The sequence below is a fragment of the Cetorhinus maximus genome, chromosome 9, assembly GCF_964194155.1.
Source record: "Cetorhinus maximus chromosome 9, sCetMax3.hap1.1, whole genome shotgun sequence".
In the NCBI taxonomy this organism is placed as follows: domain Eukaryota; kingdom Metazoa; phylum Chordata; class Chondrichthyes; order Lamniformes; family Cetorhinidae; genus Cetorhinus; species Cetorhinus maximus.
The window spans coordinates 23,523,966-23,539,895 of record NC_135887.1 but is presented as its reverse complement, the minus strand read 5'-3'; the positions used below and the strand labels follow the sequence as shown (position 1 = coordinate 23,539,895).

The following is a 15,930-nucleotide window of genomic DNA, read 5'->3' as shown; positions in this document are numbered from 1 at the left end:
AAGTTGGTCACCTGGCCATAAGATCATTTGATCATAAGAAATAGGAGCAGGAGTAAGCCATTTGGCCCATCATGCCTGCTCCCCCAATACAATAAAATCTCGGCTGATCTTATTGAGACCTTAACTCCACTATCTTGTCTGTCCCCCATAGCCCTTGACTCCCCTGTGAATCAAAAATCTCTCTAACTCAGCTTTGAATATATTCAATGACCCAGCCTCCACTGCTCTCTGTGGAAGAGAATTCCAAAGATTAGTGACCCTCTGAGAGAAGAAATTCCTCCTCATCTTAAAACACAGACCCCTTATTTTGAAACTGTGTCCCCTAGTTCTAGATTCCCACGCCATGGGAAATATCCTCTCAGCATCAAGGTCAGAAGTGGGGATGTTCACTGATGATTGCACCATTCACGACTCCTCAGATGCTGAAGCAGTCCATGTCCAAATGCAGCAAGACTTGGACAATATCCAGGCTCGGGCTGACAAATGACAAGTAACATTTGCGCCACACAAGTGTCAGGCAATGACCATCTCCAACAAGAGAGAATCTAACCATCTCCCCTTGATGTTCAATAGCATTACCATCACTGAATCCTCCACTATCAACATCCTGGGATTAACAGTGACTAGAAACTGAACTAGACTAGCTATATAAATACTATGGCTACAAGAGCAGGTCAGAGTTTAGGAATCCTGTGGTGAGTAACTCACCTCCTGACTCCCCAAAGTCTGTCCACCATCTACAAGGCACAAGTCAGGAGTGTGATGGAATACCCTGCACTTGCCTGGATGAGTGCAGCTCCAACAACACTCAAAAAGCTGGACACTATCTAGGACAAAGCAGCCCGCTTGACTGGCACTCCATCCACATACATTCACTCCATCCACCACCGACACACAGTAGCAGCAGTGTGTACCATCTACTAGATGCACTGCAGGAATTCACCAGGTCTCCTTAGACAGCACCTTCCAAACCCACGACTGCTACCATCTAGAAGGACAAGGGCAGCAGATAGATGGCAACACCACCACCTGGAAGTTCTTCTCCAAGCCACTCACCACCCTGACTCGGAAATATATCACCGTTCCTTCACTGTCGCTGGGTCAGAATCCTGGAACTCCATCCCTAACAGCACTGTGGGTACCTACAGCACATGGACTGCAGCGGTTCAAGAAGGCAGCTCACCACCACCTTCTCAAGGGCAATTAGGGATGGGCAATGAATGCTGGTCTAGCCAGTGATGCCCACATCCCATGAATGAATAAATACCCTGTCAAGCTGCCTCAGAATCTCATATGTTTCAATAACCTCTCATTCTTCTAAACTCCAGTGAGCTTAGGCCCAAGCTCCTCATAAGACAAACCCCTTCATCCCAGGAATCAGCCTAGTGAATCTTCTCTGTACTGCTCCCAATGTAAGTATAACCTCAGAGCTGCCCTCTTAACCCTTCGACCTTCTCCACGCAGCTCTGGTGGTGCTTATCGAAGATCGTATTTACAATAACACCAAACCAGGATGTCAGAAGGATACTACGTACAAGAATTTTCAGACAACATTCTTGGAGCTTTTCCGCTTTACCATTGGGATGGGAGATCTGGAGTTCACCGAGAACTACAGATTCAAAGAGGTTTTCATCTTTCTGCTGATATCGTATGTCATCCTAACGTATATCCTCCTCCTCAACCTATTAATTGCATTGATGAGCAAGACAGTGGAAAAGATTTCCAAGGACAGTAAAAGTGTTTGGAAACTTCAGGTAAGGAGTTATATTCTTGCCGGTTCCCTCCCCTCTTCTAAACTAGAACAGGTTAAATACAGTGTAAAGCTCCATCTACATTATCCCCATCAAACACTCCCAGCGTGGGTAAAGCATGGGGTTAGATACAGAGTAAATCTCCCTCTACACTGTCCCCATCAAACACTCCCAGGACAGGTACAGCACAGGGTTAGATACAGAGTAAAGCTCCCTCTACACTGTCCCCATCAAACACTCCCAGGGCAGGTACAGCACAGGGTTAGATACAGAGTAAAGCTTCCTATACAATCAAACACTCACAGGGTTAGTGTGGCAATCTAAAATGTAATATACCTTTAAGAGAATGTGAGCTGATTGACCACATGACTGTAAGACCCAACAGCTGTGTAACATGGGCTACCATGTTAATGTTAGTATAGAGTAGGATCTGGTTGGAGAAGCACACATCATGTTAGTACACTGTAGTTTGTGTAAATAAATAGCATGTGCTCCATTTCATATTGGTCTCTGTGTCTGCAGTATATTGTAATTGGCTCACCTTGCGGCAGGTAAACGTGTAACCGGTTCATGAGCAAAGCAACCCCGTAGTAGAACATAACAACTGGTGATGAGGCAAAACACGACCAGTCGACAACACCAAGGAAAGCTGCGAAAACTCAGGTGAATCAGCCGTGCCTTGCAGGCCGATTATAGGTACATTACGATTGTAAGCCCTCACCATAGTCGCCGAAGTTATCTCCCTCCAGTATGACACAATTTGGCTGCATCGAACTGTTTAATCAGACCACCGATGACTGGTCACATTATGTTGAACGCCTCGTGTTTTTCTTTTTGGCCAATGACATATCGGGGGAGAAGAGGCGAGCGATCCTCTTATCGACATGTGGCAGTAAAACATACGGCCTAATTCATGGTCAAACGGTACCCAATGCCCCAGATTCCAAGGGCTTTAATGAGTTGGCGAATCTTGTGAAAAGCCACTTTCAGCCGAAACCCTCGGTAACAAAGCAGCGTTTTAAATTTAATTCGAGGTGTCACGCCCCTGGAGAGACAGTCGCTTGCTATGGAGCAGCCTTAAAACAACTGACAGAGCACTGTGAGTTTGGGACATCGATTAACGACATATTAAGAGACTGAAGACGCCATTCAAAAAGGTTATTGTCAGAAACAAATTTAGACTTCAGCAAGTCACTGGAGTTGGCACTCGCAATGGAAAGCAGAGTCAGGGACTCAAAAGAAATCAAGGCAGCACAAAATGGCGCTGTTCTTCATGTCGGGAGGGAGGCACCGGCTAGAAATGGCGTGGAAGCGCAGGGTGCTGCGGAAAGGTGGGAAACAGCCACCATTTACAGACCAGCAAAACACTATGGCTTAATGGATAAAAACCACATTCATAATAGCAGAATTGGAGCCAAACAGCCTGCAAATGAACGACAGTTTAACAGAACAGAGTGTTTCTACAGCCATCGCAATGAGCACATTATACGATATTGTAAAGAAGGATTGAGGCAAAATTTCAAACAAAAAGGCAGAATTCGTGAAATTTATATAATGGAGGAACCAGGAGAAACAGAGTCAGATATTTACTCGCTACACAGCTTAAAAATGGGTAAAACAGAGCCCATCTACGTGACAGTAGAAGTCAACAGGAAACCCATTCGAATGGAGGTGGATACAGGCGTATCCACGATAGTAATAGGGGAACATACGCTTAAGTATCTGAATGGAGGAGGCCACTAAAGCTGGAAAACTCAGATGCTAAATTAAAAACGCATACTGGCAAAGACAAACGAGTAAAGGGTATATGCAAAGTTCCAGTACAATATAGAAGCCAGTCTGCTAACCTACCCCTGATAGTGGTACCAGGGGAGGGTCCAACTCCGCTTGGTCGGAACTGGCTTAAGGACTTAAAGTTGGAGTAGACTGAGATTTTTCAACTCAGAATGAAAGATCTGCAACAGTTATAGAAATATGCCCCTGTATTCAGGGAAGAGCTTGGGAAGATTCAGGGGCTGCAAACTAAAATCCACGTGGGACCCCGGGGCAACCCCCCAGATACTTGATGGCGAGGTCAGTCCCCTATACATTATGAGAAAAAGTGAGTATTGAATTTGACAGGCTGGAAAGGTTGGGATCCTTACAATCTGTACAATTTTTCGAGTGGGCAGCGCCCATAGTTCCAGTACTAAAGCCTGACCAGAGTGTGCGAATATGCGGGGACTACAAGTTGACTGTTAACAAAGTGGCCAGACTAGACAGGCATCCTACACTGAAAATTGATGAATTGTACTCCAAGCTGGCAGGGGGAACCGCATGTACAAAACTCGACATGAGCCACGCTTACCGGCAAGTCGAGCTAGAAAAGGCCTGTCCGGAATTTGTGACTATCAACACACATAGGGGGTTATACCAGTATACCAGGTTACCCTTCAGAGTCTCATCGGCTTGTGCCATTTTCCAGCAGACAATGGAAAATTTGCTCCAAGGTCTACCCCATGTGGTGGTTTATCTCGATGTTGTCCTAGTAACAGGACAAACTGAAGAAGAGCACCTGGCCAGCTTGGAAGAGGTATTGAAGCATTTCTCACAAGCCGGAGTACATTTGAAAAGGGAAAAATGTATCTTCCAAGCAAAAGAAGTGATTTACCTGGGTCATAGGTTTGACTCGCAGGGCCTTCACCCAGTAGAAGACCAGGTGAGAGCTATTCGTGAGGTGCCAGCCCCAAAAAATGCCACAGAACTCAAGTCCTTCTTGGGAATGGTTAACTACTGCGGTCGTTTTCTCCCAAGTTTGTCGACAGTATTGGCTCCATTATACGGGTTACTTGAGAAAAATCACAGTTGGACATGGCAAGCCCCACAACAACAGGCTTTTACGGCAGTAAAGTAGTTACTACATTCATTGGCCCTGTTGGTACATTATGACTCAAAGAAGGAATTGATTTTAACCTGCGATGCATCCCCTTACAGAGTTGGGGCAGTACTCTCCCACCAGATGGCGAATGGCTCTGAACGGCCCATTAGCTACGTTTCAAGAACATTGTGTGGCAGAACGAAGATACTCACAAATAGAGAAAGAAGGCTTATCCATTGTATTTGGCGCTAAGAAACTCCACCAATACATCCATAGTTGCCACTTCACCATTGTATCCAATCACAAGCCACTACTAGGCTTATTTAGGTAAGATAAGATAATACCCCCCCAATCGCCTCAGCACACATCCAAAGGTGGGCACTGATTCCAGCTGCTTACGAATATACTTTTATCCACTGGCCGGGAAGCCAGATTGTCAATGCTGACGCGCTGAGCCGATTACCTCTAAAAGACAGCAATAGGAACACCCCCATTACTCAAGAACTTGTTATTAAACTTTCTGGATTCATTGTCAGTGAATGCCAAACAGATTGGAGAATGGACACACCGCGATCCAGTTTTGTCTCACGTCAGGGAACAAGTCTTGCAGGGATGGTCTAACGAGCCAAAGTCGGATGAAATGAAGCCCTATTTTAAACAGGAGATACGAGCTCACCTGCCAGGATGGCATCTTACTGTGGGGAGCGAGAGTCATTGTGCTTCCCAGAGGAAGGCAAACATTATTGATAGAATTGCATAGCGCTCACCCCGGCATCTCTAGAATGAAAATGTTGGCGTGCAGCTACTTATGGTGGCCAGGGATGGATACTGAGATCGAAAACATGGTCAAGACCTGCATGCAGTGCCAACAGCTGCAGAAATTACCTGCTGCTCCACTGCATCCTTAGGAATGGCCAGGAAGGCCATGGGTCTACCTCCACATTGACTACATGGGGCCTTTTTCCGACACTCATTCCAAATAGATGGATGTATACGAGGTGAGAACGCCCATGTCTGCCGCCACCATGGACAGATTGCATCAGAGTTTTGCGATACACGGCTTACCAGAGATAATAGTGTCTGATAATGGAACGGCATTCACTGGCGAGGAATTCTAAAGATTTCCATGGCATGACATGTCAAGACCTCACCATACCATCCTGCATCCAATGGGTTGGCCAAGCAGGCAGTCCAGATCTTCAAGGCCAGAATGAAAAATTTAGACAGGGACTCTATAGCTACAAAGTTATCACGCTTCCTGCTCAGCTACAGGACTACGCCACATATGCCCACTGATATAGCCCCCGCAGGAGTTATTAATGAAGAGACGTCTCAGAACACGGTAAAGCCTCTTACGACCAAATTTAGGAGGGAGGGTTGAGAGAAGTCAGGAGGCCCAGAAAAATGAACACGATTACCCCACAATTGTGACAGAAACTTCACTATAGGAGAAGCAGTTTTTGCAAAGAACTTTGGAGATGGGCCCAAATGACTATCAAGTGAAGTCAGTGCAATGACAGGACCCCTATCCAACCATATATTGACTGGCTGGATAATCAGGAGTATGTAGATCACCTCAGGAAAAGGGAAACAGATCCACGAGAAAAGGTGTGCCAAATATTCCCATTGGGAGTCTACACCAAAGGTAGAAGGAACTCCTCTTGCTTTGGAAGTATCTGCAGAACCTATTGAGCCTGGGAGTCAAAGAGGTAAGCTTACAGGTTCCTACTGGGGAGCCCAGTGGACAGATAACTCCTGAGAGGGAGGCCTCAAATAAACCATCCAACGTCATAGAGCTACGACGGTCGACACGTTTGAAAAAGCCTCCCGAGATACTGAATTTGTAAAAAGTTTATCTATGTAAATAGTTAAAATATTGTAAAATGTACTTTCAACTAAAGGAGGAGGGATGTGGCAATCTAAGGTGCAATACACCTTTAAGAAAATGTGAGCACATTGACCACGTGACTGTAGGACCCAATAGCGGTGTAGCACGGGCTATCATGTTACTGTTAGTCTAGAGTAGGGTCCGGTTGAAGGAGCACACATCATGTTAGTGCTCTGTTGTTTATGTAAATAAATAGCACTTGCTTCATATCATATTGGTATCTGCATCTGCAGTATATTGTAATCGACTCACTTGCTGACACATAAGTGGGCAACTGGTTCAGCGAGCAAAGCGACCCCATAGTAGGACATAACAGTTAGATGCAGAGTAAAGCTCCCTCTATACTGTCCCCATCAAACACTCCCAGGACAGGTACAGCACAGGGTTAGATACAGAATAAAGCTCCAATCGGTGCCTTAAAGCCAATCATAAAGAGAGGGTTCCAATTTGTCATTTCCATTTCTCCAAAGTTATTGGAGTCTCACTAACGAAATTGTCAAGTTAGACCAAAATGTAACTTTTTAAAATTGTGTGCATTTATTCTCTCTGTTTCTTGAATTTCTGACATTCTTTTCTAGCGAGCAATAACAATTCTGGATTTAGAGAAAAGTCTGCCTAGGTTTCTAAGGGCGAGGTTCCGCTCGGGTGAGCCTGTGATTGTTGGCCTTACGTTCAATGGAAGAGAAGACCAGAGATGGTGTTTCAGGTAAAGTGGAATCAATGTGTGATGCAGCAAACTCCAAATTTCACTCTGGAAGTTTCAATACAGACCAGTGCAAATGCTGTAGTTTGGCTACATGGAAGAATCGCTCATGAACTGGAGCAAGCTTTTTAAGTCATTCATTTTTCTGAATTAGCTGCAAAGATCACAAGCTGATCCATTTCCAAAATCACTACACGACGTTCTCCCCAAGATAATTATCTCGGTTGGGGAAGTCCAAATTCTGGTCCAGGCCTCCAAAACCAACTCAACCAACCTGGAAACCCACTCCTCAAAGTCCCAATGACTCAGTCCTAGAAGTGTTGCAGTGTTAGCCGTGGCTTATTTGGTAGCACTCTTGTTTCTGAGTCTGAAGGTTGCATTGTTCAAGATTTAAGCAGATTAGTCCAGGTTGACACTCCAGTGTAGCACTCAAGGGGTGCTGCACTGTCAGAAGTGCTGTCTTTTAGATGAGATGTTAAACTGAGGCCCCATCTGCTCTTTGAGGAGTATGTAAAGATTATGTAGCACTATTTCAAAGCAAAGCAGGGGAGTTCTCCCTGGTGTCCTGGCCAATATTTATCCCTCCATCAATATAAACAAGAAAATAGATTATCTGGTAATTTTCACATTGCTGTTTGTGGGCGATTGCAAATTGGCTGCCACAACATTACAACAATGATTACACTTCAAAAGCACTTAACTAGCTTAATAAAGCACTCCGGGATGTCCTGAAGTCATGAAAGGTATGAAATAAACACTTTTTTTTATTTCATTCATGTGATGTGGGCATCACGGGTAAGCCAGTATTTGTTGCCCATCCCTAGTTGCCCTTGAGAAGGTGGTGGTGAGCTGTCATCTTGAACCGCTGCAGTCCATGTGGTGTAGGTACACCCAGAGTGCTGTTAGGGAGAGAGTTCCAGGATTTTGACCCAGCGACAGTGAAGGAATGGTGATATATTTCCAAGTCAGGATGGTGTGGCTTGGAGCGGAACTTTCAGGTGGTGCTGTTCCCATGTGTCTACTGCCTTTGTCCTTCTAGATGGTGATGGTTGTGGGTTTGGACGGTGCTGTCTAAGGAGCCTTGGTGAGTTCCTGCAGTGCATTTTGTAGATGGCACATACTGCTGCCACAGTGTGTCAGTGGCGGAGGGAGTGAATATTTGTGGTTGGGGTGCCAATCACGCAGGCTGCTTTGTCCTGGATGGTGTCCAGCTTCTTGAGTGCTGTGGGAGCTGCACTCATCCAGGCAAGTGGAGAGTGTTCCATCACACTCCTGACTTGTGCCTTGTAAATGGTGGACAGGCTTTGGGGAGCTAACAGGTGAGTTACTTGTTGCAGGATCCTTAGCCTCTGACCTACTCTTGTAGCCATAGCATTTGTATATGTGGTCCAGTTCAATTTCTGGTCAATGGTAACCCCCAGGATGTTGATAGTTCTTCTTTCTTAAAGGAGCCTGTTGATTTCTCAGTAATTGCAGTGTCCCTGGGCACAGACCCAGCGAGTGATCCTTAATGAGGTCACACAGCAAGGAACTTGGTAACATTAGGAACAGGAGGAGGCCATTCCGCCTCTTGAATTTGTTCCGACATTCAGTTAAATCCTAAGAGCAAAATACTGCAGATGCTGGAGATCTGAAATAAAAACAGAAAGTGCTGGAAAAACTCAGCAGGTTTGGTAGCATCTGTGGAGAGAGAAACAGTAAAAAAACAAAAACAGAACACTAATCCAAAGAAGAGCCATATTGAACTTGAAACATTAACTCTGTTGAGTTTTACTGAGTTTTTCCAACACTTACTTTTTTTCAGTTAAATCATGGCTGATCTGTTCCTCAACTCCATTTTTCCACCTTTGCTCCAAACCCTTCAATAACCTTATCCAACAAAATCCTGTCAATGGCATTCTTGAAAGGTGCCATTTAAATACAAGTATTTTTATACCCGTTTTCTGGGATTAATATTCACTCTTAAAGGAGCTTTGAACCCCTGAAACAATTGTTCAACAGTAGTGTGTTGTCATGTTTTCATTGTGTTTAGGGTTACTTATGTGTTGGGTATAATTGGCACCAACCTGCACTGATGACAGTTCATTCCTGTGCTGGGGAGGGTGGGAGATGGAGATACGTGGGAGTCCAGGGTATAGATATTTAGCAATAACGGAATTGTCGCATGCCGTCCACACAGGGTTGACGAAGTTAACTGGACGCGATGGAACACAAACCTTGGACTCATCAACGAGGAACCAGGAAATTCTGAGGTTGTCAGAAGGAACACTGGGAGCAGAAGGACAACAGCTCGCCGGGGTAAGAGGCAGCAGCAACTAAGCTGCTCCATATCGGAATATTGTAGATTCCCAACTGCACTGTTAGGATAACGGATCAATGTTTCTTCTTCAAGACCCTCTTCAAAACCTCCCCTGCTAGGCCAAGCTTTTGGTTTCCCCCCTGCCCCTTAAATAGAATTACGTAGAATTTACAGACACAGAAACAGGCCACTCCACCCATCAGGTCTGTGTCGCTGTTAAGCTCCTCCCAAGCCATCTTTTTCATCTCACCCTATCACCAAATCCTTCAATTCTTTCTCCCTCATGTGTTTATCCAGCTTCTCCTTAAATGTATCTGTATTATTCACCTCAACCACTCCCTGTGGGAGTGAGTTCCACATTCTCACCACTCTCTGGGTAAAGAAGTTTCTCCTGAATTCCTGATTGAATTTATTAGTGACTATTGATGGCCCCTAGTTCTGGTCTCGCCCGCAAGTGGAAACATCTTCTCCATCTTGACCCTATCAAACATTTGCTAATATCTCCTTCCCTTTTTCTTTTATTGATTACTTACCTATGAAGAACTTTGAGATGTTTTCCTCCATTAATGTCCCTCTATAAGTGCAGGTTGTTGTTGTGTTATGTTCTGACTGCCTTAAGTTGAATCAACAGATAGTGACCACGTTCGGGTGCAGCCATGGGAGCACAGAATTGTTTTTCTGTATGTGGGTAGTTCAGTTGTTGGACAATGTGTTCAACTCCGATGCTCAGGCCAAGCTCTCAGTCTCTCTCAGAAACCAGCAGCAGAGGGTCAGAGTCCAGGCCTGAGTTCTCAGCAGCTTTGTGGCTTGTTTGGGCACTAACAGAAATTGCAATGTGCACTAGTGCACAACATCATGCAGCTTATCACCTGGGATTCTGCATTCAACACAATCCCAAAGAGTAAGAGGCTTCAATAGGGTTAGTGTACCAGAGGGAGGGTCTTTGATAGGGTTAGTGTCTGAGTGGAAGGGTCTTTGATAGAGTTAGTGTACCAGAGGGAGGGTCTTTGATAGAGTTAGTGTCCAAGTGGGAGGGTCTTTGATAGGGTTAGTGTCCGAGAGGAAGGGTCTTTGATAGGATTAATGTTCGGGTGGAAGGGTCTTTGATAGGGTTCGTGTACCAGAGGAAGGGTCTTTGATGGGATTAGTGTACTAGAGGAAGGGTCTATGATAGGGTTAATGTCTGAGACGAAGTGTCTTTGATAGGGATAGTGTACCAGAGGGAGGGTCTTTGTTAAGGTTCGTGTACGAGAGGAAGGGTCTTTGATAGGGTTACTGTATGAGAAGAAGGGTCTTTGATTGGGTTAGTGTACCAGAAAGAGGGTCATTCATAGGATTAGTGCACCAGAGGGAGGGTCTTTGATAGGGTTAGTGTCTGAGTGGAATGGTCTTTGATAGGATAAGTGTACCAGAGACAAGAGATGGTAGCATAATGGTAGTGTTGCTAGACCAGTAATCCAGAGACCCATCTGGTTCACTAAGGTCCTTTACCTAGTCCTTACCTGGTCTGGCGCACATGTGACTCCAGACCCACAGCAATGTGGTTGACCCTTAACTGCCCTCTGAAATGGCTTAGCAAGCCACTCAGTTCAAGGGAAAATAGGGATGGGCAACCAATGTTGGCCTTCCACATCCCATGAAAGAATAAAGAAAAAAGAAGTCTTCTCCTTAAGATACATTTAAGGAGAAGCTGAATAAACACAAGGGAGAGCAGAGTAGGACCTGTTGATAGGGCTAGGTGAAGTAGGAGCAGGAGGAGGCTCATGTGGAGCATAAATACTGGCATAGCCATGTTGGGTCAAATGGCCTGTTTCTGTGCTGCACATTCTATGCTGCAACATACTAGGGGCTGGGAGATGTGATTAGTGGGGGTGAATCCAGCACTAAAGGGTTATTAATGATCCAGATGGGTTTTTACAACAAATGATGATAGTTTCATGGTCACCATTAGTGAGACTATATTCCAGATTTATTAACTGAATTTAAATTGTACCAACTGCTGCAATGGGATTCGAACCCATGTCCTCCAGAACGTTAGCTGGCTCTGCATTATTAGTCCAGTGACATCCCCCTTACACCACCGTCTCCCCTCTATGATCCTTACATTGGGAAAATGGAAGAGTTTCTGCTCGCTCCATTTCTCCACAGTTGAACCTTTCCTATTTCTCGCCCTGGAACAGAGAGGAGTTGGCGGATGATACTGCCCCTACTGAAGGAGATTGAACCTGAGAAAGAGGAAGAGGAAGTGCGATTGCATGAGATGAACACCACCCCAGCAAGACGGCTTCCCAGACACTCGCGTGACGCAACTACGAAAGTAGTTTAATCTTAGAACTGTGTGTGTTGGAGCAATGCACGAGACACTCTCTTAGAACAACTAATACAGTCAAACCTTCATTATCCTCCAAAATTAGGGTTGCCAACCCTCCAGGATTGCCCTGGAGTTTCCAGAAACTGAAGATTAATCTCCTGGACGCCGGAGTAAAATCATTGGGAATGCTCAAAGAAATGTGTGTTTTTATTTTATTAAGTTTCTTTAAATATTTTTGTTTATTAGTTGTTATAATATTGCAGATGGGGAAAGCATTGCAGTGTAACTGACAGGAATTATCCAATTGGGAAAGGAATAAATTGTGTACATCCTGATTGGCTGCGAAGGTGGGGCCCTGTGAAGATGGATGTGTCGGGCAACCAATGGCAGGAGTGTGGGGGCGGGGACGTTTGAAACGAATGTCACATGATGAAAACTCCAGGATACATCCAGATGGGGTTGGCAACCCTGATAGTGGGAAATGGGAATTAACAAACAACCAAATGTCCCACAACCAGACTGTGGGCATAGGAATGATGACAAGTGCAGTACAAATATCAAACTAACTTTAATCTTTCTTGGGATGTGAAATTGTTTATTGTCAAATGGGAGGGGATTGGAAAATTCAGGGAGTGGTCAATTGGTGCACAGCTATTGGGGGGATCAAATGAATGTTCATCAAACGCCTGTTCTCATTGATTCTTATTTTATTCTTTTAAGTAAGAGTGGTTTCTATCCATTTCTTCTCACTGGCAAGAGAGAGGTAGCAGGAGATAGGAAGTATCTGTAACCACCATCGCTTCTAAAACTACAGACTATCTGGTCATTATGACATCGCTGTTTGTGGGATCTTGCTGTGCACATATTAGTTGCCGAGTTTCCTATATTTCAACAGTGACTGCACTTCAAAAAGTACCTCATTGGCTGCAAAGTGCTTTGAGATATCCTGAGGTTGTGAAAAGTGCTACAGAAATGTAAGTTATCCCTATTGCCCTTGAGAAGGTGGTGGTGCGCTGCCTTGAATATAACCGAGCGGCTTGCTTGGTCATTTCGGAGGGCAGTTAAGAGACACTTGTGGGTCTGGGGTCACGTATAGGCCTGACTGGGTAAGGATGGCAGATTTCCTCCCCTGAAAGGGATGTGTGAATGAGACAGGTTTTTACAACTGTCTGGTAGTCATGTGGTCGCTATAACTGATACTAGCTTTTCCCCTTCTTCCCACCACACCCAATTTTATTTAATAATTGAATTTAAATTCTCCCAGCTGCCATGGTGGGATTTGAACTTATGTCTGCAGATCATTAGTTGAGGCCTCTAGGTTATTGGTCCAATGACATAACCACTATGCTACTGTACCAATGACTCATAATCATGTTTCTTAATTTTAGGTATTTAACTGTAGAATTCTTTACCGGGAGCTAATTGACAGAGTCTATCCCTTTCACTCATTCCCCCTGCTGTATATTAGTGAGAGCATAGAACTTGTTCCGACAGAGTCACAGGTCAGACTTACTCCATCCTTTCATAGTGATAGCGAGCTGAAGTTGGCAACTCTGACTGGAAATTTCCTGGAGGTTTCATCACATGATCTCCTCCCTCCAACAGTCCCGCCACCCCCCCCCCCCAACCCATCCGCCATTGGTTGCATCCTCATGATACCCTACCTTCCCACAGCCAATCAGAAATTTGCCCCTTCAACAGCACCTTTCAAACCCTGTGACCTCTACCACCAAGAAGGACAAGGGCAGCAGACACATGGGAACACCGCCTGGAAGTTCCCCTCCAAGCTACCCACCATCCTGACTTGGAAATATATCACTGTTCCTTCACTGTCGCTGGATCAAAATCCTGGAGCTCCCTCCCTAACAGCAGTGTGGGTGTACCTACACCAGTACAGCAGTTCAAGAAGGCAGCTCACCACCACCTTCTCAAGGGCAATTAGGGATGGGCAATAAATGTTGGCCCAGCCAGCGAAGCCCACATCAAATGAATGAATTAAAAAAAACCTATATTTATATAGTACCTTTCATGACTTCAGAAAGCAGACTCTATCTGATCGGACAGTCAGTAAACATCCTTTTTATGCCGCCTCCAATATTTGTATAACTAATAAAAATGGGGGGGAAAAAAATCTCTCTCCATTTATTTTTTAACAGCTGGGAAGTTTTTCTCTCGGGCCTTGTTTCCAGCAGTGTCCTGGGAGATGAGCCTTTTATTCCTGAAGGCTACAGGACAATCCTATTCCTCTGTCGCTTCTGTTGCTGCTGGGTCAGGCTGCAGTATCGCCTAGTACTGCAACAGATGAGTCTATAATGACAGTTTTAGTCCCATGCACTTAGTTTAGTAGAAAACACCTCACATGTCATACAGGTAAGTGTAGTTCACCTGTGTAGATTTACTGAATAAACATCTGCCACCATTCAGTTACCAAGAAGGCAAAGCAGCCACAATGATCAAAAAATGTCCGCACACACTGCTTTTGAACTCTCCATTTCACCAACAAACGCACAAAGATTAAAGTTCACACATACCTTGTGTAAATGAGTATTGAGACTACATGATCAGTAACTCATCATTTACTGATCAAAGATAAAATTGGTCACATCTGGCTAGTGATTGGACATCATGGGTCTAATGGATCCAGCATGCATCTTTGTCAAATAATGAATGAATTTTAGCAGGTCCAGTGTGTGCGTACAGTGAGTAAGTTCACTCAGGGATCCAGCCCACAGGGGCTGGTGTAACACAATAACCAGGCAGGAGCCTCTACAACCTGGTGATGGGGATACGTTCAGTGAAGTGCTATGTAAAGTCCCCTTGGTTTACAAACACAGTCATATTGAAATGTGCAGGAGGTACATTTGACTCTATTTCCTCTCTGATGGGGAAGACAAGAAGTTTCCAAACAATTTTTTGCAAAGATACTGACTGCCTCTTTCAACACCACCTGTCAATGTAGATAAACACCTGAAATGGTGTGAAAGACAAATAGAACTGCATCACATGGAAAATCAGACCCCACACTGACGTGTTTTCTCTTCTGTCTCTTTCTCACACTATTCTCTCTCTCTTCCTCTTCTCCCAATACTGAGTCCCTAGTAACTTTATGCTACACATATCTCCAGTCTTTTGTGAAGGTCACAGCAATTAAGTGTGGCCTGTCTGTGATATTGGCCAAATTGATAACTAGATCGTGAGCTGGTCAGAAGCAATTGAACTGCAACTTTTCCCCATTGTGGAATCTACACCACGATCTACATGGATGAAAGAATACCAGATGTTAAAGGATTGACAGCTGCAACTGTATGAGAGTTGTCACAGAGATTTCTGGTGAGGGGATGCTGCTAACTCTTCTTTGCTCCTGGTTGTGTCTGTCTGCACTGTTTTATTACTGGTTATAAATTCAGTAAAAGGTGTTGCTGCATTGGCTTGCTGTCTCTGTGTCGCTTTTTCAATTGGTCATTGATTAAATAGTAATCAATGTAAAGGAATTAGTAAGTGTGAGTTCACTCAGTGGGTGGTACTTTTCATCCTGAATCAGAAGGTTGTGGATTCAAACATCATTCTGGAGATTTGAGCTCAGAACGCAGGCCAATACTCCCGGTGATGGAGTGCCGCATTGTCAGAGGGTCACTACTGAGGGAGCACTGCACTTTCGGAGGGGCAGTGCGGAGGGAGTGCTCTACTATCCGAGCATCAGTACTACATTATTGGAGGGTCAGTACTGAGGGAGTGCTGCACTGTCAGAGGGTCAGTACTGAGGGAGTGCTGCACTGTCTGAGGGTCAGTACTGAGGGAGTGCTGCACTGTCTGAGGGTCAGTACTGAGGGAGTGCTGCACTGTCTGAGGGTCAGTACTGAGGGAGTGCTGCACTGTCGGAGGGTCAGTACTGAGGGAGCGCTGCATTCTCGGAGGGTCAGTACTGAGGGAGCGCTGCACTGTCAGAGGGTCAGTACTGAGGGAGTGCTGCACTGTCAGAGGGTCAGTACTGAGGGAGTGCTGCACTGTCAGAGGGTCAGTACTGAGGGAGTGCTGCACTGTCAGAGGGTCAGTACTGAGGGAGTGCTGCACTGTCAGAGGGTCAGTACTGAGGGAGTGCTGCACTGTCTGAGGGTCAGTAC

General features: G+C 45.1%; 1 protein-coding gene across 1 annotated transcript in view; it reads left to right on the top strand.

Moving 5' to 3' along the window:
* Positions 1-12,007, top strand: part of LOC144684452 (transient receptor potential cation channel subfamily V member 1-like) — a 50,632-nt gene extending 38,625 nt beyond the window's left edge. The window contains exons 13-16 of the mRNA XM_078548244.1: positions 1,465-1,754; positions 7,075-7,202; positions 9,379-9,497; positions 11,679-12,007. Coding sequence (XP_078404370.1) covers positions 1,465-1,754; positions 7,075-7,202; positions 9,379-9,497; positions 11,679-11,824 — 683 coding nt within the window. The 3' untranslated portion in view covers positions 11,825-12,007. The remainder of the gene's footprint in view (positions 1-1,464; positions 1,755-7,074; positions 7,203-9,378; positions 9,498-11,678) is intronic.
* Positions 12,008-15,930: the final 3,923 nt, after the last annotated feature.